The sequence below is a fragment of the Amblyraja radiata genome, chromosome 29 (assembly GCF_010909765.2).
Source record: "Amblyraja radiata isolate CabotCenter1 chromosome 29, sAmbRad1.1.pri, whole genome shotgun sequence".
In the NCBI taxonomy this organism is placed as follows: Eukaryota; Metazoa; Chordata; class Chondrichthyes; order Rajiformes; family Rajidae; genus Amblyraja; species Amblyraja radiata.
Genome location: NC_045984.1, coordinates 7,087,563 through 7,112,135, shown reverse-complemented (window position 1 = coordinate 7,112,135; position 24,573 = coordinate 7,087,563). Strand labels below are relative to the sequence as shown.

Genomic DNA, 24,573 nt, shown 5'->3' with positions numbered 1-24,573 from the left:
GTCCCAGTTTCAACATTTTACATTCCATTCTTATTGCTCATATCTCCATGTTAAATTCCTTTGTAAGTACTTGAAGTGATACTGTTTTTGGTAAATTGCCTTGTTATGAAGCGACTCACGCCCCGCCATTCTTTGTTTCATAGAAAACTGAACAGCTGAAGCCTGGCAGCGAAATATGTGGCACACTCACTGCTTATGTCCTGACCTTTATTTCAACAGGAACATTCCCACATGATAAAGGAATTGGAAGCTTATAAAATCACGACCCTAGATAGACATCATGTGGATGCAATTAAAAGTTTATGGAACGACTTGGGAGTAAGGATCTGCTATGAACGCCGCCGCGAGTACCAATTGCTCGACTCCACAAATTAGTAAGCTTTTATTCCTTCTTTTAACTATATTCTTCTCCTTTCAGAGGTTCCATTCTGTTGCTGTGCAGTGGCCACCTCTGTCTTTGTACGTTTGTACTGCCTGATTGGGTTGTATGAATTCCTGAGCACCACAATTCATAGCCTCGCACCCCTAGAGTTACTCTGCTTCTGCTTGTGAAATATCCCATATTATGTGGTTTCCATGATAACCCGATAGTTCCTGTAAAGTCCGTACGTGAATCTACTTTAGATATTGCAGTGTGTCTTCCTTCACTGCCAACTAACTCTTAATAATAATAATAATGGATGGGATTTATATAGTGCCTTTCTAATACTCAAGGCGCTTTACACCGCATTATTCATTCACTCCTCAGTCACACTCGGTGGTGGTAAGCTACTTCTGTAGCCACAGCTGCCCTGGGGCAGACTGACGGAAGCGTGGCTGCCAATCTGCGCCTAAGGCCCCTCCGACCACCACCAATCACTCACACACATTCACACACAGGCAAAGGTGGGTGAAGTGTCTTGCCCAAGGACACAACGACAGTATGCACTCCAAGCGGGATTCGAACCGGCTACCTTCCGGTTGCCAGCCGGATACTTAGCCCATTGTGCCATCTGTCGTCCCAAAGACGTATATAGGGTGCTAGCCAAGTTAGTAATGGCAACTTGCTCCAATATTATCCACCATGTATAGGCAAGCAATTCTTTCAAATCAAATCAATTCTTTCAAAATCAATTCAAAATCAAATTTCAACCAAAAATAAATTCAAAATCAAATTTCAATCAAAAATCAATTCAAAATCAAATCCAATTTTTTCAAATCCATTTTTTCAAATCAATTCTATAAAATCAAATCAATTATTTTAAATCAATCAATTCCACCCCTTATTTAGGCAATCGATTCTCCAGCAAAAAAATGCTTGTTGTTGTGGCCTCATTAACACAGTGATGCAATTTGGAGCCTGATGGAGCCTCACCAGCACGAGAAGTAGCCATTGATCACTTGCCCTTTATCAGAACATTCCCATTAAACATCACCTGGCAACCATGTCCTGCACACCCATCCTCACTGTTGGCAGTGGTACTTAAGGCTCCAGAAGCTGCAATTAAATATTAAGAGAAGTGGATCTTTGTGAGATTGTGCTTCTTGAAGAGTTTTCAACGTTTCCTCGAGATCAGTCTGAAGAAGGGTTTCGACCCGAAACGTCGCCTATTTCCTTCGCTCCATAGATGCTGCTGCACCCGCTGAGTTCCTCCAGCAATTTTGTGTACCTTCGATATTCCAGCATCTGCAGTTCCCTTTTGATTACTTCTTTGATGTTTGCTAGACACTTTGCATTTCCCCATCCATTCATCGGATCCGTTAAACCCTCTATTATAAGCCATGACTGTGGACCTGTGCCTACCCTTGATTGCTAAACTGCATATTAACACTGTGCTGCAGTGGTTTGGAGCTCCAGTGTTCAACCGGGTTCGATTCTGACCTTGGAAACTTGTCTGTGTGGAGTTTGCTCATTCTCCTGAGCCATTTAATCCACGGACATGCTTTGTGGGATGTGGGAGGAAACTGGAGCACCGGGAATGGCATAGCTGGTCTTAGAAAGAATGTGAAAGTTCCATACAGACTACAGAGGCTGCAGCCATGATTGAACGGGAGTCCCTGGAGCTGGGTGGCAGCAGTACTAACTAGTAGATCATCGTATTCGCAGCCCATTGGAGCAGAATATTCACAGCCCCCAGGGAGAAGAAATCGCTCTTTATTTCAGGCTTAAATGGGCGACTGCACCTTCCCTAACCTCATCTACTACATTAGGTGTACCCAATGTGGCCCCCCGTACCTCAGCAAGACCAAGCATAGGCCAGGTGACCATTTTGCAGAACATAGTGCGGCACAGTGGCACAGCGGTAGAGTTGCTGCCTTACAACACCAGAGACCCTGGTTTGATCCTGACTATGGGAGCTGACCGTATGGAGTTTGTACGTTCTCCCTGTCACCGAGAGGGTTTCCTCTGGGAATCCGGCTTCCTCCCACATTCCAAAGACGTGCAGGATTGTAGGTTTGTAATTCACTTTTGTAAATTGTCCCTAGTGTGTAGGATAGAACTAATGTAGGGGTGATTGTTGGTCGGCATGGACTCGGTGGGCCGATGGGTTTGTTTCCATGCTGTATCGCTAAATTAAATTAAACTAAACTTGCATTGGTCTGCCAAGGCATGCTGGATCTCACAGTTGCTAACCATTTTAACTTCCCTTCTCATTCCCACTTCGACTTTTTTGTCCTGGGCCTTCTCCATGGCAAAGGTGAGGTCACGTGCAAACTGGTGGAATAGCACTTCACAATCTGCTTGTATACTTTACATCCCAGCAGTAAGAACATTGAATTCTCCATTTAGCTAACCAACCACCAACTGCTCCCCCCACCCCCCACTTCTCTTTTAACCACCCCCTGTGCCCCACCAGGATACACACCAATTTTACCCACTATTCTGCTCTCCATTCCCCATCACTCCGCCCCCTTGTACCTAAATCCCCTCCTCAGGCTTCACAAAACATGCCACCTCTCCTTATCTCATACGTTTTTGTCCCCTTTTCATCTTTGGCCTCTGTCGACCCATCTACCGATCGACAAGGGTCCTGACCTGAAATGTCATCCTATCCATGTTCTGCAGACATGCTGCCTGACCCACTGAGTTACTCCAGCAGTTTTTGATCATGTTTCCAGTATCTGGATTTCCTTGTGTCAACTGATTCATGGTAACTGGCACTTAGAGCTGTGTTGGCCATTAGTTGAATTCACCACCTGAAGAGAGATCCAAATGCAAACCTTTAGGCCTTTGATGCCAGTGGACCCAGTTGAAGCAGATACATTAGTGGCATTTAAAAGACATTTGGATATGGATCTGCAGGGAATAGAGGGATATGGGATATGTACAGGTCGATGTGATGGTCTTGGCACAGGTATTGTGGGCCAAAGAGCCTGTTCTAGTGCCGTGCTGTTCAATGTTCTACAGTATGTGCAATATTAGTAATTCACCAATTGAAAACTGCTCTAACTCAGGCTAATGTGTTGATTTCTCTTTCAGTTACCTAAGTGACATTGATCGCATTGCAGCCAGTGATTACATACCAACTGATCAGGACGTTCTGAGGGTCCGAGTACCAACAACTGGCATTAACGAGTATTCATTTAATATGCATAAAGTATGCTTGAGGTATTCAGACATCCTTTTATGGGGGATAGGAACAAATGTCTTCAGTAGCTGTAAATGCTCTTGATAGGAACAAACGATACAGAATCTGCGAGGCAAAAGGCAGAGTTAATATGTCATAGTGGCAACGGTAGAGTTGCTGCCTTACAGCACCAGAGACCTGGGTTCAATCATATCTACGGATGCTGTCTGTACAGAGTTTGTACGTTCTTCCTGTAACCCCTTGAGTTTTCCCCAGGTGCTCCAGCTTCCTCTCACACTCCAAAGACGTACAGGTCTGCAAGTTGATTGACTTCGGTAAAGATTGTCAAATTGTCCCTAGTGTATGGAGGATAGTGCTGGTGTACGGGGATCGCTGGTCGGTGTGGACTCAACGTGTCGAAGGGCCTGAACTAAACTTAGCAAAACTAAAGCAGATTAGGGCTAAATGCTCCATTTCTGTTCATAAAAGTGTTAACATACAGTGAATAATAGTGATTTGTATGCAAACAGTCGTTAGCAAATTAAAGTACCCTCTCTGCCTCAACAGGTTGGGTTTCAGGGTTTATTCTGTGTAAGGCAGTGTATAACCTGCATTATATAACCTATCTGGGAATGATTTATGTGAACTACATCTGACCAAATTAAATTTCAGTGGAAATTTATTGTTATTTTTCACACAAAAAAAACAGCCACTGAATTTGATAACCAACATTGCATTTTATGCATAGATACATAATGCTGGAGCGAGATCCGACAGGCCTTGGTGGACCGAGCTGTACATTGGCAAGACCAAGCGTAGACTCGGCAACCGTTTCTCTGAACACTTGCCTTGCGTCTGCCAAGGCCTGCTGGATTAATGGTTAAATTGCCCATCATTTTACCTCCCATTTCCATTCCCAGACTGACCTTTCTGTCTTGGGCCTACCCCATTGCCAGAGTGAGGTCACACATAAATTGGAGGAACAGCACCACATATTTTGCTGGGGTAGCTTACAACCCAGCGGTATGAACATTGAATTCTCTAGTTTTAGGTAACATGATAACACTCCCCTCCCTCCCTTTCCTCCCTGCTCCCCCTCCTCCATTAAAAATCAGTTATTCAGTTCCACAGTGGGTAACGATGTATCCCTTTTGGGATCTTACCAACCCTAGCCAACTATCGGCCTTGCAGAACCACCCTGTCATCTGATTTGTCCTTTTTCTTGCTTCCAGTTCCTCCTCCCTACAATCAGTCTGAAGAAGGGTCCCAATCCAAAACATCACCTATCCATTTTCTCCAGAGATGTTGCCTGACCCACTGAGTTACTCCAGCACTTTGTGTGAATCTTTGGTATAAATCAGCATCTCCAGTTCATTTTTTGCATTTAATTGATTCACTTTTAATCCCGTTGTATATGCTGATGTTTTAATGCAAGTTGTTATACAGTTAAGTTTATTGTCGCATATACTGAGGTACAGTGAAAGGCTTTACCTTATGCCCCTGCCCCACTTAGGAAACCTGAACGGAAACCTCTGGAGACTTTGCGCCCCACCCAAGGTTTCCGTGCGGTTCCCGGAGGTTGCAGGTGGTTGCCAGAGGTTGCAGGTAGTGGAAGCAGGTAGAGAGACTGACAAAAACCTCCGGGAACCTCCAGGAACCGCACGGAAACCTTGGGAGGACGCAAAGTCTCCAGAGGTTTCCGTTCAGGTTTCCTTAGTGGGACAAGGGCATTAGTATACGTGACAATAAACTAAACCGGTTATTAGAATATAATATATTATAATAAACTAAACAGGTTATCTGTGTCCATTTGTTACTTATGGAGACCCCTGAACTTCAAGGTTTCTAAGTCCTTGTCTAATTCTCAGAATAGTCGATGTTGGAGGACAGAAGTCTGAAAGAAGAAAGTGGATCCACTGTTTTGAGAATGTCATGTCTGTTATATTCCTGGCCTCTCTCAGTGAATATGACCAGGTTCTGGAAGAGAGTGAGAATGAGGTGAGTTGGATGCAAATCCTTTTGCATTGGGAGTTCCTTGTGTCTGCATGCCCGATATCAGGATTGAACTTGTTGGGAAATATCTGGGTAATGTTATAAATCCATGTGCCTGATGGAAATCGCAAAGCCTGGTGCTGCATATTGGATATTTGAAATCATGTGCTACTCCATTTTCTGATGTTCAGTTTTAATGGTAAGTCATGGTCAAGGGTCTCGAGTCAAGTGTGTTTATTTATCATATGTACTGACAATGGAACAAATGAAGTTCTCACTTGCAGCAGTATAACAGGGCTGAAAATATACTACACATGGATAATGTATAATAACCTGAAAACATCAATAAATTAAGAAAACCACAATACATGCAAAGCATAACCTGAAGTCCTCAGGGTGTATGGAAGAAGCTGTCGGAGGAGGTAGTTGAGGCAGGTACTATCGCAACGTTTAAGAAACATTTAGACAGATTCATGGACAGGATAGGTTTGGGGGCATATGGGCCAAATATAGGCAGGTGGGACTAGTGTGAATGTGGCATGTTGGTTGGTGTGGGCAAGTTGGGCAAAAGGGCCTGTTTCCACAGTGTATAACTCTATGACACCAATGTGGCTTGAACATTTATTATAATTGCTAATGTATGTTTTAATGTTCCTCAGTATGTCTTATGTGGGGGGTGGGGGGGGTGGGGGGGGAATAGGGAGAAAAAGGGGAAACCGTTTTTTTCAGTCACTTACCTGGACGGAGATGTGTCTTTTCTCCTTGTCGCAACTTCGCCCCCTTCACGGCCTACCAACTGGATAGATGCAGCCTTTCCGACCGGTGACCGGCCCGGAGCTTCAGCAGCAGGCGCAGCGCGGATTTACCATCGCGGAGCCTGGGATCCTTGTCGAGGATCGCCAGCGTTTGAGCTCCGACCGCGGGGCCTGCCGACTTTAACATCGTGGAGCTGTGGTCTGCAGAGGTTCTAGCTGCGGGCGCGGCGCTGACTTCAACATCGCGGTGCCTGGGATCTTTTGCCGAGGACCGCCAGTGTTGGAGCTCCATCCAACTCGGCCCGTGGACTTCGGAAGCCGCGGTCTCCGGTAAGAAGCCGCCGATTCGGGAACTCCATGCCGCAGAGTGTGTTCCGATCTGTCCCTACGTCGGAGTTCCGATCATCCCGGCGAATGGGCCTGTGTATTGGGCCGTCCGTAGCGGCGACTGCGGAGGGTGCACAAAAGGAGGAAGAGTGACTGAACTTTATTGCCTTCCATCACAGTGAGAAAGGTTGATTCCACTGTGGTGGATGTTTATGTTAAATTCTATTGTGTATTGTGTTCTTTTTATTTGAATAGCTGTATGGTAACTCAAATTTCACTGTACCAATTGATGCATGTGACAATAAATGTGAGCTTGAACTTGAACACCGCTGAGGCATGAACCTTCAACACATGAATAGAAAATGGTTCAAATGCAAAAATTGTTCAACCCCTGCTACTCAACAGCCAAGGTCACTCTAATCTCAATCATTGAGCTGCAGTATGCATCTGGCCAAGCTCCAAGTCATTGTCAACTCATTCACAGAGTCGGGTAAAAGAATAGGTCTTTACACTAATCATCTGCAGACAAAGATCTACTAACCTGCCCAGGCTACATAACACTGTCCCTAACACTGCTCCTGCCCCGAGTACGGTTTCAGTGGTTAACGTTTGAAAGATGACTGTGTTCAAAGGGAACTGCGGACTTTGTGCACGTCACTGAAAGTTAGCATGCAGGTAGGGCAAGGAATTAGGAAGACAAATTAGGACGGCAAACAGTACATTGTGCAAGAGTTTAGTTGAGTTTAGTTTAGAGATACAGTGTGGAAAAAGGCTCTTCTGCCCAACGAGTATACGCTGACATGTAATCCCCATACACTATTTCTATCCTACACACTGGGGACAATTTACAGAAGCCAATTAATTAGCCTACAAACCTGCACATCATTGGAGTGTGGGCGGAAACCGGAGCACCCAGAGAAAACCCACACGGTCACAGGGTGAACGTTCAAACTCCGTACAGATTGCACCCGTAGTCAGGATCTAACCTGGGTCTCTGGTGCTGTAAGGCAGTAACTCTACCGCTGCGCCATTGTGTGGCTGACGAAGATTTATGTAGAAGAATAGAGTTAGAGTCATGAAGTCATACAGGAGGGAAACAGCCCCTTCGGCCCTACCCATCCATGCTGCCCAATCTAAACTAATCCCATTTATCCACATTTGACCCATTAACCTCTAAACACTTCCTATCTCCTCCACTTGGTCTCCCCTGGATGGCCGACTACCCACTTTAGAAAATCCTAAATGCTTGGAGAAAGAGATGGGCGCTTTGTACCAGGAGAATTTTAAATGTACAGGCACTCTCCGACTTACGTAATAGCTGACTTGCTCTTACGTAAGCAATCCTTGAAGCCCACTGCTTTATTCCAGAGTTGCGCTTCTCGGTAGCAGTGCGCTATTGCGCTTGCGACAGTTTCCGCAATGCAGTCAGCAGTTCTCAAGGTTGCTGCTCCGTGGTCTCCACGTCGGAGCTCCCCCCCGTGGTCTCCACGTAGGAGCTCACCCCGTGGTCTCCACGTTGGAGCTCCCCCCGTGGTCTCCACATCGGAGCTCCCTTATAGTCCCCACGTCGAATTGTAAATTTATGCATGCACAGCGTTATTTCTGTTTCCAACAGACGTAACATCTGACCTATCCAAGGGTCCGCGGCATGCAACCGTTACATGAGTTGTGCAGCGTCCATATTGGCACCAGATGCACACGACAAAGTGGAGCCAGCAATCCATAAGTACCATGTTTCGGCCCGATTTGAATTCTCAGCGAGCTGGAAATTCTTCACAAATTGCTGTATACTCTGGGTCATATTCAGAGAAAGATTCAATGAAAGATTTTTAAAAATACTGTAGTCACAAGAAATCTGACATAATAGCAGAAAATACAGGAAGCACATGGTGGGTGTCTGTGAAAAGAGAAGCAGAGTCACTGTCAATCTGATCTGAAACATTAATATTATTTCCTTTGCCACAGATGTTGAGTATTTCCAGCATTTTCTGTTGTTATGGCACTCTGTGAAGGGAGAGAGAGCACTGGAGATCAAGGGAGAGAACTCAAAAGCTTGGAGAATAGGGCAGTAAAAAAACATGCCAACATGGAGTGATGTTGGTGAGGCTACATTTGGAGTATTGTGTTTAGTTTTGGTCGCCCAGCTATAGGAAAGATATGTTTAAGCCGGAAAGAGTGCAGAGAAGATTTACCAGGATGTTGCCAGGACTTGAGGCCATGAGCTATAGGGAGAGGTTGGGCAGGCTAAGAGTTTATTACTTGGAGCGCAGGAGGATGAGGTGTATAAGATCATGAGGGGAATAGATAGGATAGATGCACAGAGTCTTTTACCCAATATGGGGAATCAAGAACCAGGGGGGAATAGGTTTCAGCAGAGAGGGGAAAGATTTAACAGGAACATGAGGATTAATTGTTTTACACAACGGGTGGTGGGTACATGGAACCAGCTGCCAGAGGAGATAGTTGAGGCAGGCACTATAACAACATTTAAAAGGCATTTGGACAGGTACATGGATAAGAAAGGTTCAGAGGGATATGGGCCGAATGCAGGCAGGGGGTACAAGTGTAGATGGGGTATCTTGGTCTGCATGTGCATGTTGGGCCGAAGGGTCTGTTTCCGTGCTGGAAGGGAGATATGAAAGAAGGGAAGAGATTGTAACTTTTTTTTCACCTTCCATCACAGTGAGGAATGTGGAGGAGTCACTGTGGTGGATGTTTATGTTAAAATGTATTTTGTGTGTTCCGTTGTATTTTTTTTTGTATGACTGACTTGGCAAATGAAATTCCTCGTATGTTGTAAAACGTACTTGGCTAATAAAGTATTATAGTGATTGTGATTGTGACTATGATTGTAACTAGTTTTGGGCCAAACATGGGCAAATGAGACTAGCTTAGACGGGGCATCTTGAGTCTTGGCATGGACGAGTTGAGACGAAGGGCCTGTTTCTGTAGATGTATGACTCTATGACTCTAAGATCAACACCAACAGAAATTTATCACCATGAGGAAGCTAAAATTAGTAATGACTGAAATCAATAGAACAGTTCAAGGGGCCAAAATATTTTGGCAGGGCAAGTTTAACTAACCATTTTAAGTGTATATATAAATTCATAACATACAAAGGTTAATTCAAAGTTCCTGTGCATGTATATTACAGATGATAGAGGTGCAGTTTTCTGACAAACTGAAAACTTTGCTATGTTAAATTACTGTGTTAAATCAAGTTTAAATAAAACAAACGTATATGTTTATTCTCAGGATAAGTCATAGCACAATATTTAAAATCCTTAAGTTTGAAAGAATCTTTTCTTTTGCAGAATCGAATGAGGGAGAGCCTCGCTCTGTTTCACTTTATTGTGAAGTCCAAGTATTTTCAAACGTCATCAATAATTCTGTTCTTGAATAAAATGGATATATTGCAGGAGAAGATTCTTAAGTCACATTTAGCAGAGTACTTACATGAATTTAAAGGTAAATAGAAAACATAATTCTTTCCCTTTTGTCGGGTCCTTCACTGTTATTTTTATTGCTCCTTCACTAAAATGTCTAAATTTGTAAAGAGGGCGACAGTGGCACAGCGGTAAAGTTGCTGTCCTACAGCGATCGAGACTGGGGTTCGATACTGACTACGGGTGCTGTCTGTACGTAGTTTGTACGTTCTCTCTGTGACCGCGTGGGATTTCCTCAGTTTACTGCAGTTTCCTCCCACATTCCAAACACGTGTAGGTTATTTGGCTTCTGTAAATTGTCGCTAGTGTGCAGGATAGTGCTAGTGTACGGGGTGATCATTGTTCGGCGCAGAGTCGGAGGGCTGAATGTCCTGTTTCCACGCTGTATCTCTAAACTCCAAATTCTAAACTTTGGACAATTTTCTCTTGAACGTGACAGCTGCCACAAGGTGATGCCTTCCTGATCACCTCAAGTAATTACAAAATAAATGTAAGCCCCCACCCCCTGTTGTATATTCAACATATTTGTACTCCTCTTAGCCTCCTGAACATCTTCAAATGTACCTGGCCATATGTTCAACTTACAAAGCTTTTAAGTTGTGGGCTTCCCTCTATTTATGCCACCGCCTCCTCCTGCTCTTCCAAGATGCACTCTTTATCTCCATTTGATTATCTTCCTGAGCATCGCCTATCATGGCTTCCAGATCACCACGTCATATTTTGATTTATCACGCATCACATGAGAAATTCTGTGGAAAGTTTTGTCAATTATTTAGAAGTGAGAGAGTGAAACAAGATCTGAAGATCGGTCAGCAGCCTTAAACATTAGGAGCTGGAGTAACTCAACGGGCCAGGCAGCATCTATGGAGAAAAGGAATAGGTGACGCCACCTATTGTAGTTTGAAGGAAGGTCTTGATCCGAAACGTCACCTATTCCTTTTCTCCAGCGATGCTGCCTGACCCGCTGAGTTACTCCAGCATTTTGTGTCTTTCTTCGGCGTAAACCAGCACCTGCAGTTCCTACACATACAGCCTTAAACATTAAGTCTGTTTTTCTCTTAATGGGTGGCATCTGACTAGCTGAGCATTAACATTTTTTTTTAATTTTGAATTTCCAGAATTCTCGGTATGTGGCATTTTGTATAAATGCTTGTCCATTCTCTAATTATCTTAAATTGCTGAATTATTTTCTCACTTTCAGAGTCCAATATCATCTCAATGAGTATTTAATTTCTCTGGCTAACATCATTTAACTCAATAATAAAGATCAGTGCACAAGCATATATTGAATAGTTTACAAACAAACAGTATGCATATTGAATTCTAGAATGTTAAGTAACATCACCCCTTCCCCTCTCTCTTTCCTGTGCCCTGCCATTGTGCATGCATTGCTCCCTCTACACCAACGCTCTTAACCCCCAGCACTGTCCCATCCACCTATGTCCTGCCCTTTGGCTTTACATTTCACACCTCCTCTTCTCTCCTTATCCGACATCCATTTGTCCTTTGTTCCCTATCCCCTCACCCCCACCTCACGGCGGTTCCCCCACGCCGAGCCATCTTTTGTTCTCTGGAGTGACTCAACGGGTCACAGTCAGGGAGGGGGACGCAGGAGTATGGGAAGGTACAGAACAAAGCAGAGCCTGCATCGATGATTCAGGAAAGGTGGATTCCACAATGGTCCACTCTCAGTCTGATGAAGGGTCTCAACCTGAAACGTCACCTGTTCCTTTTCTCCAGAGATGCTGCCTGACCCGCTGAGTTACTCCAACATTTTGTGTCTATCTTACACATTCCATGTGCATATCAGGATTAAACTGGCCAACTAGAACAGCATACATCGGCACAATGGGATAAATGTCCTCCCCTGTGCTTCATGTTGTGTGAATTCGCGCTAAACAGAACGACTAGGTCCTTACTCCCACATGCTTGCTTGTATGAGTCATTTTTGAAACCCGGTTTAATGAATTTCTTTGCTTTCAAGGGACAAAAGGAAATGCAGAAGCTGCAAAGGAATTTATCCTGGAGATGTACATGAGGCAGAATGAGTCAAAGAGAACTATGTATCACCACTTCACCTGCGCCACTGACACAGAAAACATCCGCAGAGTGTTTATGGATGTGAGGGACACGATCTTGATGAAGACATTAATTGACCTGGACTTGATGTAAAATGACTCAACAAAGGCCCAATAAACAGTGCATAGGAAGCGTTGTAGCCCTGGCAAAAGCAAGGACTATAACCTCCTCTGCACAGAGTAGACATAAAGTGGAAATATTCCAGTCCATCCTTCGAGACAATTTCATCCATGACATGGAATCCTTCAGTATTTCCTGTGTTGAAGCGGGTTTTGGGAAACACAACTTCCATATTAATGTACCAATGAAGAAACTAATAGGCATTCAGGAGATCTTTTCTGGATGTCACTTGTGTGGGCCTGCACACTGGGAATTAGCAGTGCATTAACCAAAAATGAGGCTGGGTGTGAAGGTGAAATGATGACCAAAGCTTTCTTTGTTGCTCAAGCTAATGTTCAACAAAGTCATTCATCTGATATTTTATTTCTAAAACCAGGCTTGGTTCATTGATATTCCAAGTGATAATCTGCATCGATACAGACTGTTCCCAGAATAAATTCTCTAAGGTAAAGTGGTATTAGATGTGGGATGTCATGATTCTGGCACATAAGAATGAAGGCAAGCATCGTATGACAGAAGAAGTAAACTGTACTTGCAATGGCAGGCAGACAGCCAATGATGCGTCCACCATTTTAGTGTCCATGATCTATTCCAGCCCTGGCCTTCAATGCTGTCCTGATATGCCACCCCTCCAGTGCAGCGACAGCAAGGTGGTGAAGTAAAAATGAACGGCCTTTTGCCCCTTGTGCATGCTGAGCCTTTCTTTATACTCTGGCAAAAGTACCTGAAGGCATTCCTGGACCTGTCCACATGAGACCCAATTCTGCTCCATTTTGGGTGCAAAGAAATGTGAGGTCTGAGCTCTGGCGATAGGCTTCAAACCTCAATCGTAACCAAGTTTTGATTTGGTGGCACAACTCACCACATCCACCACCACCGGCGGCACGGTGGCGCAGCGGTAGAGTTGCTGCCTTCCAGCGCTTTCAGCGCCAGAGACACTGGTTCGATCCCGACTACAGGTGCTGTCCGTACTGAGTTTGTACGTTCTCCCTGTGACCAGGTGAGTTTTCTCCGACATCTTCGGTTTCCTCCCACACTCCAAAGACATACAGGTTGGTAGGTTAATTGGCTTGTCTCTAGTGTGTGTAAGATAATGTTAATGTGCTGGGATCGCTGGTCGATGCAGACTCGGCGGGCCGTAGGGCCTGTTTCCACAATGTATCTCTAAACTAAACTAATATCCACACCTTTCTAGTGCACTTTTTAAGGTAAACTCGACTTTCTAGGCCACGGAAGAGAATGACAATTTATAAAAGATGGAAATGTTCACAGAGAATCCAATTTTAAATCTAACTAAATACTTTTTTTCCCCAGAAATACGACTAGTCCTCCGAAATTTGAAACTCAGATTGTGCACGCTATAAAATTCAGCAGAGATTAATTTTGATAGATTTGAAGAAAGCAATTCTGCGCAAGATTTGTGCAATTTTGTGGGATAATTTATGTGCAAAGACTGCAATATCACCACTTGCTCTCTGGAACCTCTCACTGATAAAAGATCGCCTTAGAACTATGGATTTGCAATGTGGCCCATTGGTACCAGGTAACTTTTACAGCTGTACTTTGCCATCCAACTTCAGGTGACCAACTTCCCAGGGCATCCCAGTGCCCGGAACAGCAAGCCTGAGGGGAGAGTTAATTAAAGTATACACAAGTTTTGTGATCAGGGGAAGAGAAATAACTTATTTCCCTTCGTAGAGAGGTGAGTTACTAGGGGGACGTTGGGTTAGATTGTTATTTCATCTCTGGAAATCATTGCGTGAAAGGAAAGTGAGAGCAGCAAATCCTATCTTTAAAAAGTATCAAGATGAATACTTGAAGTATTGTAGGCTACAGGGCCACAGGCCAAGAGCTTGGAAGAGGGATTGGCTGAGTATCCATCTTTGTTTAGTTTAGAGATACAGCGCGGAAACAGGCCCTTCGGCACACCGTGTACACAGCAATCACTACACTACACACCAGCACTATCCTACACACGAGGGTCAATTTACAATTTTTTACCAAAGCCAATTAACCTACAGACCTGTACGTTTTTGGAATGTGGGAGGAAAGACGAGCAGCTGGGGAAAACCTTCACAGGTCACTGGGAGAACGTACAAACTCCGTACAGACAGCAACCGTAGTCAGGATCGAACCCGGATCTCTGGTGCTGTAAGGCAGCAAATCTACCGCTGTGCCGCCCGACGTAGGCTACAGGGCCACAGACCGAGAGCTTGGAAGAGGGATTGGCTGAGAATCCATCTTTGGTTGGAGTGGACATGATGGATTCTTTCTGTTCAGTCGACCTCTGGGATTCAATGGTTGTCTGTACTCCATACACACCCACCTGGATCAGGACCTGCGCCAAGGTAAATGTGGACCTTAGCTCCTGTTACTGGGCTTTAACAAGTTTGGTTGGTTCCATTTTACCTAGTATTCTTTTCATTTCATCACCTACATTCCACCCCTGTTGCTCAATCCCAAAGTTGTTGGATTCTTCTCAAGGTTTGGTTCCAAGACTGTCGACCGCCATTGTTTAGCCCCATAGGTCAGCCATTTGACCGCATCAGCATCACACGCTTGCCCAATCTTGACATCCACTCAAATAGGTAACTTGGCAAATGCTGCACCAGGCTCAAAATGTCAGTTGCCAATTTTCAATGTTGGTTTTATGGATGAAAACCTTCCCAATTTCTAAAGATCGATAACTGCGGTACACTATGGAGCACTTTCAATATGGAAAAACGAAGCTGAACTATTAACGTTACTTAATAGTTAAAGACACGGTATAAATGCAAGTTGTTAACAATTGGGAGAAGATAATATAACAACATTTATCATTGTGATTGTCAACTAAATATGAATGCCAGGGTTTGTTCTTACATCTTGAATTACCTAGAAAAACATTCCACCACATTATTTTGTGAAAATGTACCTCATGTCTGCACTTTCTTGCAAGATTCCAGACTTTCATAACCAATTTAAAAATCTCCAGTGTCATAGGCAAAGGATTTATTGTGCTGTGTTATTTGGTCCTGATCAGCTGATACTCTTAATTGGCTGTTCACGGCAACACCACATACAATGTGGAGACGTTAATTTAATTAAATTTATACCTACAGTAGAACTTTAAACAGATTACATAATGCAGAGAAAATGCGCAGTTGGACTATTTTATATCCTTAAGCATACTGTCAACATAACTATAAACTTTGACATGTTCATTATGTTTGTATGGTGTTTTGTAAAGTCAGATATGTATATATTTTCTTCACTGGATCCATGGATTAAAGTGTGTTTCTCTGTAACTTGGATGAATAACTGGATCTTTTAAAAAATAATATTATAGGTCACATTGCGAGACATCTATTGGAGTGGTTAACATTCAGCTCCGAATCAAAAGATTGTCGGTTCAAAGGGCAAACGTTTAACAGGACTGATAGTCCGATGCAGAGCCAAGGGAGTGTTGCCATGGTTTTGGAGGGACTGCGTCTTGGATGCAGAATTAAACGGCCTCATCTTTTCCCATATAATGATACGGGGTCTGGCAGCACTGTTTTAATTTTAGATTTTACTTTCAATTTTAGAGTTATGGTGCGGAAACAGGCCCTTCGGCCCACCGAGCCAATGCTGACCATCGATCACCCGTTCGCACTAGTTCTGTGTTGTCTCACTTTCTCATCCAGTCCCTACATACTTGGGGCAATTTTACAGAAGCCAATTAACCTCCAAACCCACACTCCTTTGGGATGTGGGAGGAAGCCGGAGCACCCAGTGAAAAACTCATGCCGTTACAGGGAGAAAATGCAAACTGCACACAGGTCTCTGGCAGTGTGAGGTAGAAACATATAAAATTCTTAAAGGATTGGACAGGCTAGATGCAGGAAAAATGTTCCCGATGTTTGGGGAGTCCAGAACCAGGGGTCACAGTTTAAGAATAAGGGGTAGGCCATTTAGGAGATGAGGCAAAACATTTTCACCCAAAGACAGTGAAAGGCAGTGGAGGCCAATTCGCTGGATGTTTTCAAGAGAAAGTTAGATTTAGCTCTTAGAGCTAAAGGAATCAAGGGATATGGGGAAAAAGCAGGAACGGGATACTGATTTTAGATGATCAGCCATGATCGTATTGAATAGCAGTGCTGGCTCGAAGGGCCGAATGGCCTACTGCACCTATTTTTCTATGTTTCCATGTAGCAGCTCAACCAGCTGCGCCACTGTGTCGCCCTGGCACTGTATTGGAGAAGGGCGAGTGATTTATCACTGGGGCTGATATTTATCCCTTCATCAGCATCAGTAAAAGCAGATCACCATGTTGCTGACTGGGAATTTGCTGTGCACAAATTGGCAGTCAATTTTTCTATGTTATAACAATATTTCTTTGGCTGGGTGAGATTTTGAAAAATCCTAGTCTCACGAAGAGTGCTTTATAATTGCAAATCTTTCTGTAAAATGGTTTAAAATGTTGGAGAGCTTAGCTTTCAGGTGAGGGGGAAAGTTTAAAGGTGTGTGTGGCAAGTTTTTTTGACACAGAGAGTGGTGGGTGCTTGGAACATACCGCCAGGGGTGGTGGTGGAGTCTGATGCCATTATGTGGTATTTAGGATGGGCGCATGGATATGTAGGGAAGGGAAGGATACAGATCACTGGCAGGCAGCTGTGAGTAGTTCAATTTGGCATCATATTGTGGGTCGAAGGATCTGGTCTGCTTCCTATGCTGCTCTGTTTTATGTTCTAATACGAATGTTGTTATACGAATATTAATTGATACCACCAGCCATGGTCATTTCCAACTTATTTTAACATGAATCATCAAAACTGGAAACACCTTCCTCCTTCTGACTACGCTTCCTACTAAAATCCAAAGTATGGAATTACTGATATCCTTGGAATTACCAATAACGAACTGTTCAGATCTCAGCGGGTCCTGTTCTTCTGTGGCTTTGTTCAGTTTAGAGGTACAGCGCGGAAACAGGCCCTTCGGTCCACCGTGTCCACACCAACCAGCAATCCCCTGTTCACACTATTCTATGAAGTCACACTTTCCTATCCTACACCTAAGGGCAATTTAACCTGCAAACCCACGTGTCTTTGGGATGTGGGAGGAAACCAGGGCAACCTAGAGGCGATTCACGTGGTCACAGGGATCATGTATACTCCGCACACATAGCACCTGAGGTCAGGATCGAACCCGTGACTCTGGCATTGTGAGGCAGCAGCTCTACCGCTGCGCCACTGTGTGGTCATGAGAGGAGGTTTAAGAGTGCTGGGTTCAGGTGCTGATGCATCTGAATGTCTGGTCTATCAATTTTTTTTAAATTTCAAAATGGACTTTATTCGGGTGATAAGTATACATTACATGAACCGTGCAAAAAATTCATCCGACATTTTCGGAGGCTATACAAAATATTCAATACAGTCCACATACATTGCTCAAATTTCACAAATTTATCTCTTGAGCCCCACTGGCGTGGAATCCCTTCCCTTATTTTGAGGGGCGTCTCCACCATACCCTGCCCCCATGTCCAGCAGCGGAAGGAACCTGGACTGTGGTCCTCCCCCACCGAGCCTTGGCGTTGGCTTCATCGAGCTTCAGTGCATCTCGTCTATCAATGGATCTCACCATAGAGCCCAGCATTGGAGCAGTGTGGCAGAGGAGGGCCTGACCACATTCACTTTGCATCCTCCCCCTTACCTTTACCCCAGGGAGGGATGACACAGGAAAAGCACCTCACTCATTCACGAACCTTGTCGATAAAGGTGAATACAGCTTGGTACTTTCCATAATTGACTTTTTTTGGGGGATTGTATTTATTTGCACTTAAATATATTTTAATTTGTTTTAATGTATAGGAAGGAATTACAGATGCTGGTTAAACCAGCATCTGCAGTTCCTTCCTATACATATTAATTAGTTTAAATTTTTTATAGGTTGTTTACATCTTTAACATTCAAATCAAATGGAATCATTATTCTATATCTCTGTCATAACATTTAAAAAATGTGTTAAGTCTAGGGTTGTTCTTGGGCGGGGCTTTGGGATACATATAGCTGAGGCCTACTGACTGCTTGAAGCCTGTCTTGAGGGATAATAGTTTGATAATTACTTTGTCCAACCCTTCACATCCAGAAGAAGTAAGTAAGAGCATTTGGTGACTTTTGTCTATCAATCTCGAGCCAAATCAATGGGATTGCTTGTCTGGGAACTGGCATCAGACCAAATAAGTTGTAGGAGCAGAATTAAGCCATTCGGACCATGATCAAGTCTGCTCAGCCATTCAATCATGGCTGAACTATCTCGCCCTCTCAACCCCATTCTCGTTGCTTCTACACATAACGCCTGACGCCCTTCCTAATCCGGAATCTGCCAATCTCGATCTTAAAAATATCCATTGACTTGACCTCCACAGCCATCTGTGGCAATGCATTCCACAGATTCACAACCCAGTATTCTTCTGAATCACTGTATGTGTAGATAAATCTGCCTGCGAAGGAATAATCATTATATGAAATGTTGCATTGAAGTTGCCTCTGGAACGAGGCCTGTTGCACTGATTTGCTCCACATCTTCTCTCTGTGCCTGCTGATTAATTTGTCTTTGTAACTGCCCCAGCAGAGAGAAAAAAATAACCCTTCCCTTTGCTCCACCTATGATGTCCTTTTTATCTCAGCCGGGGAAATTACAAAGACAAATGAATAAGCAGGTAGAGTGAGAGGATACGGAGCAAGTCAGTGCAACGAGCATTGTTCCAGAGATATGACTTTATATAATACTAGACTAAGTGGGACCCGTTGGGTCCCAGCATCACACAGGAGGGCTGGTCATCCAACGCAATATTCCACCTCTCCACCAATTCTAATATTGGTGGCCAGTTGGGGGGGGGGGGGGGCTTTCTGGAGCGCGAGTATCGGGGTTGTGGGCTGAAGGGACTGGTTTCCAGAGGGCTAGTATGCAAATTGTGCGCCAAATGGATTCTTGGGCTGGCGTCTCAGTGAATCAAGCCTGTTGTGCTGGCAACTTACTCACGGCTGGTGGGCTGGTAGTTGACTCACGGCTAATCCTTGAAATTCTATTTCAAGCAGGGTATAAGGCCACCAAATTCAAGTGCAGTTTCTTACCACTTCTAGCAGGGTGCGTCCACCAAATTCAAGTGCAGTTTCATACCATTTGAAGTAGGGTGCAAAGCCACTAAAGACAGCGAGTCGTGACCTCTCCCTCCTCCATCTTGCAGAGACTGAGCCACACCCACATTTCCGGGTTTTATAACCCCCCCCGGAAAAGGTGAGGCTTTCATGGAGTGATTGACAGGAGAGAGATTCTCAACATTTAAAAAAAAACTAATAACACTTTTATTTTTCATTGATGGGAAGAATTCTCTGCACCTGCTCAGCGGAGGGGGACTGAGTAAGATGGCCAAAAATCAACCGAAAGTGGTAGCGTTTTATCTAAAATCAATATACAGTGCAAACAGGAAGTAAGTGCATTTACAGTAGTGCCTTTTAACTTCAAGCCAAAGCACCCGCCACCATTTGCAGTAAGTAGTGGCTTTCAACTTCAAACCACACACAAGCCACCATTAGCAGTAAGAGGTGCCTTTCAACTTCAAGTCAAAGCTCCCAAGCCACCATTTGCAGTAAGTAGTGCCTTTCAACTTCAAGCCAAAGCACCCAAGCCACCATTTGCAGTAAGTAGTGCCTGTCAACCTCATGCCACCATTTGCAGTACGTAGTGCCTTTCAACTTCAAGTCAAAGCTCCCAAGCCACCATTTGCAGTAAGTAGTGCCTTTCAACTTCAAGCCAAAGCACCCAAGCCACCATTAGCAGTAAGTAATACCTTTTAACTTCAAGCCATTGCATCCAAGCCACCATTTGCAGTATGTAGTGCCTTTCAACTTCAAGCCAATGCACCCAAGCCACCATTTGCAGTAAGTAGTGCCTTTTCTACTTCAAGCCAAAGCTCCCAAGCCACAATTTGCAGTAAGTAGTGTCAACTTCAAGCCAATGCACCCAAGCCACCATTTGCAGTAAGTAGTGCCTTTTCTACTTCAAGCCAAAGCTCCCAAGCCACAATTTGCAGTAAGTAGTGTCAACTTCAATGAAAGCAACCAAGCCACACCCAAGCCACCATTAGCAGTAAGAGGTGCATTTCAACTTCAAGTCAAAGCTCCCAAGCCACCATTTGCAGTAAGTAGTGCCTGTCAACCACATGCCACCATTTGCAGTAAGTAGTGCCTTTCAACTTCAAGCCAAAGCAACCAAGCCACCATTTGCAGTAAGTAGTGCCTGTCAACCTCATGCCACCATTTGCAGTAAGTAGTGCCTTTCAACTTCAAGTCAAAGCTCCCAAGCCACCATTTGCAGTAAGTAGTGCCTTTCAACTTCAAGCCAAAGCACCCAAGCCACCATTAGCAGTAAGTAATACCTTTTAACTTCAAGCCATTGCATCCAAGCCACCATTTGCAGTATGTAGTGCCTTTCAACTTCAAGCCAATGCACCCAAGCCACCATTTGCAGTAAGTAGTGCCTTTTCTACTTCAAGCCAAAGCTCCCAAGCCACCATTTGCAGTAAGTAGTGTCTTTCAACTTCAAGCCAAAGCAACCAAGCCACCATTTGCAGTAAGTAATGCATTTTAACTTCAAGCCATTGCACCCAAGCCACCATCTGCAGTAAGTAGTGCCTTTCAACTTCAAGCCACACCCAAGCCACCATTTGCAGTAAGTAGTGCCTTTCAACTTCAAGCCACACCCAAGCCATCATTTGCAGTAAGTAGTGCCTTTCAACTTAATGCCGCACCCAAGCCACACCCAAGCCACCATTTGCAGTAAGTAGTGCCTTTCAACTTCAAGCCACACCCAAGCCACCATTTGCAGTAAGTAGTGCCTTTCAACTTCAAGCCAAAGCAACCAAGCCACCATTTGCAGCAAGTAGTGCCTTTCAACTTCAAGCCAAAGCAACCAAGCCACCATTTGCAGTAATAGTGCCTTTCAACTTCAAGCCAAAGCTCCCAAACCACCATTTGCAGTAAGTAGTGCCTTTCAACTTCATGCCACCATTTGCAGTAAGTGGTGTCTTTCAACTTCAAGCCACAACCAAGCCACCATTTGCAGTAAGTAGTGCCTTTCAACTTCATGCCACCATTTGCAGTAAGTAATGCCTTTCAACTTCAAGCCATTGCACACAAGCCACCATTTGCAGTAAGTACTGCCTTTCAACTGCAAGCCAAAGCTCCCATGCCACCATTTGCAGTAAGTAGTGCCTTTCAACTTCATGCCACCATTTGCAGTAAGTGGTGTCTTTCAACTTCAAGCCACACCCAAGCCACCATTTGCAGTAAGTATTGCCTTTCAACTTCAAGCCAAAGCAACCAAGCCACCATTTGCAGTAATAGTGCCTTTCAACTTCAAGCCAAAGCTCCCAAGCCACTATTTGCAGTAAGCAGTGCCTTTCAACTTCAAGCCAAAGCGACCAATCCACCATTTGCAGTAAGTAGTGCCTTTCAACTTCATGCCACCATTTGCATTAAGTGGTGTCTTTCAACTTCAAGCCACACCCAAGCCACCATTTGCAGTAAGTAGTGCCTTTCAACTTCAAGCCAAAGCAACCAAGCCACCATTGGAGTAAGTAGTGCCTTTCAACTTCATGCCACCATTTGCAGTAAGTAGTGCCTTTCAATTTCAAGACACACCCAAGCCAACCAGGGGAGGGGGGGGGCGCGCTTTCTGGAGCGCTAGTATGAACCATTTTAGAACCGATAGACATTTATTTGCAAGCTTTAGAACCAATAGACATTTATTTGCAAGCTTTAGAACCAATAGACATTTATTTGCAAACTTTGGAACCAATAGACATTTTTTTTGCAAGCTTTAGAACCAATAGACATTATTTTTGCCAGCTTTAGAACCAATAGACATGTTTTTGCCAGCTTTAGAACCAATAGACATGTTTTTGCCAGCTTTAGAACCAATAGACATTATTTTTGCCAGCTTTAGAACCAATAGACATTATTTTTGCAAGCTTTAGACCCAATAGAGACATTTTTTTGCAAGCTTTAGAACCAATAGACATTTTTTTGCAAGCTTTAGAACCAATAGACATTTTTTTGCAAGCTTTAGAACTAATATACATTTTTTTGCAAGCTTTAGAACCAATAGACATTGTTTTGCAAGCTTTAGAACCAATAGTCATTTTTGTGCAAGCTTTGGAACCAATAGACATTTGTTTTGCCAGCTTTAGAACCAATAGACATTATTTTTGCAAGCTTTAGAACCAATAGACATTATTTGTGCCAGCTTTAGACCCAATAGAGACATTTTTTTGCAAGCTTTAGAACCAATAGACATTTTTTTGCAAACTTTAGAACCAATAGACATTTTTTGCAAGCTTTAGAACCAATAGAGACACTTTTTGCAAGCTTTAGAACTAATAGACATTTTTTGAAAGCTTTAGAACCAATAGACATTTTTTTGCAAGCTTTAGAACCAATAGACATTTTTTTGCCATCTTTAGAACCAATCGACACTTTTTTGCAAGCTTTAGAACCAATAGACACATTCTGCAAGCATTTTAGAACCATTAAGGGCACTTACATTTGAATAGACATGTGTTCAGTGTTATTCACAGCTCAGAGAAACGTGACCCTCTGCCTTCCTCCATCTTGAAGAGACTGTGTGGTACACCACTTCCTGGTTTTATAGTCCCTCCCCCCTGCCGCCAGCGGGGGCAGCAGAGAGAATGGGGAATTTTGTAAAAACATTAATATCTCTGTCATTTTTAATCGACGGGAAAATTCCTCGGCACACATGTGGCGGAGGGGGGCTCTGAGCAAGGTGGCCAAAAATGACGGCCGTAGGTGGCGGCGTTGTCTCAGAAATCGCAGCACAGATGGCCAAAACTGGTCAAGAACAGACTTTTAGCAATATAATAGATATAAGGGTTGGGCAGCAAACTCTTTGTAGCACAGTGAACAAAATTGTGTTTATATTATATGCGTCCTTAAAAGATCCCAGTGTTTGCGTGGCTGTTATCGTTATTCTGGCATCCAACATCACACAGAGAGTAAACTTAACTACATCAGAGACATGCCAGGACTTATTTTTGTCTGGGTTTTTGGAGGGGCATGTTAAATGCATACTTGGCCCAGATTCAATGGGCTAAATGTCTTCCTCCCATGCAGTAATGAATCTATGAGTCTATCCTATACTCTCACGCATGCACACACCCAAACACGCATGTGCAGGCACGCACACATTAATCCCTATTGTGCTCGATGTTTGTGCTGGGAAACCAATATTCCTGCTTTACTCTTCAATCCAACATGTGCCCCTGGATTTGAACCAGCAAACTGTTCTCTATTTCATCTTGAAAGCCTGACATGGTCTCCTTATAACTTGCCTCAACAATTTCTCTTGATCTGTACATTGTGTACATGACACTCCTTTACTGTCAATGATTCCTTGTGCCCTGGGCTCCACCATCACCCTCCTTATTCTCTGCAATTAAATGTCCTTAATGACCATCCATGTACACTTGAAACATCCTTGCCTTATGTTATCCTTCGTCTCACATAGGCATCACAGATATGTGAAACATTCATGATAACTTGGTTTGTGTGAGTTAAAGAATGACTTTTGCTGTTAAGATCGCTCTTACTACCAGAAATCTTTTGAGTGAACAGGCACATATGCAGAATAATGGGGAATTTACATCTGTTACAGCAATATTCAGTCCGCAACTGAGTAATCATATTTTTGTTCCACCCTGTGGTCTTTGTTCTTCATGACCTGTTGCCTGCTGAATTTATGGCCCAAAGTAAAATTGCAAAGCATTTCACAATTAATTTTTGATTGGGTAAAATGTCTCTTGAGAAACCGCTCTACCCTGGCAAGCAGTTTCCATTCTTTGAACTTGGCCCGTTTACAAATAGCATTTTCAAGTCAAGCCGAGTTTATTGTCATATGCAAAAGAACAGCAAGGTTCAGGTACGGTGAACTTCTTGCTTGCAGCAGCTTCACTGTTACCCAGACTCAGACAACACACAGGAATATCAATTGTACACAGATGACACATAATTAGACAAGACTGAAAAGAAAAAGACAAGACATTAATGCAAAAAATCTATTGGAAATCACGGTAGTGCAAGAGGTGGTTTGAGGTGTTTCATTGCTGAGGTAAGATTAGGATTGTACAGTTCGGTCCAATAACCTAATGGTTGTAGGAAAATAGCTGTTACTGAATCTGGTTGTGGTCTGGTTTCTGTACCTTCTGCCTGATGGTTGCAATGAGAAGAGAACATGGCTCAGATGGCAGGGATCCTTGATGATAGAAGC

General features: G+C 43.7%; 1 protein-coding gene across 2 annotated transcripts in view; it reads left to right on the top strand.

The window, feature by feature from the left end:
* The window catches only part of LOC116989281 (guanine nucleotide-binding protein subunit alpha-11-like), a 75,338-nt gene extending 62,090 nt beyond the window's left edge, over nt 1-13,248 (top strand). For both annotated transcript variants that reach the window (XM_033046492.1, XM_033046491.1), the window contains 5 exons: nt 220-374; nt 3,461-3,589; nt 5,417-5,546; nt 9,940-10,093; nt 12,056-13,248. In XM_033046492.1, the coding sequence (XP_032902383.1) occupies nt 220-374; nt 3,461-3,589; nt 5,417-5,546; nt 9,940-10,093; nt 12,056-12,243 (756 nt within the window). In that variant the 3' untranslated portion in view covers nt 12,244-13,248. The remainder of the gene's footprint in view (nt 1-219; nt 375-3,460; nt 3,590-5,416; nt 5,547-9,939; nt 10,094-12,055) is intronic.
* The last annotated feature ends 11,325 nt before the right edge of the window (nt 13,249-24,573 follow it).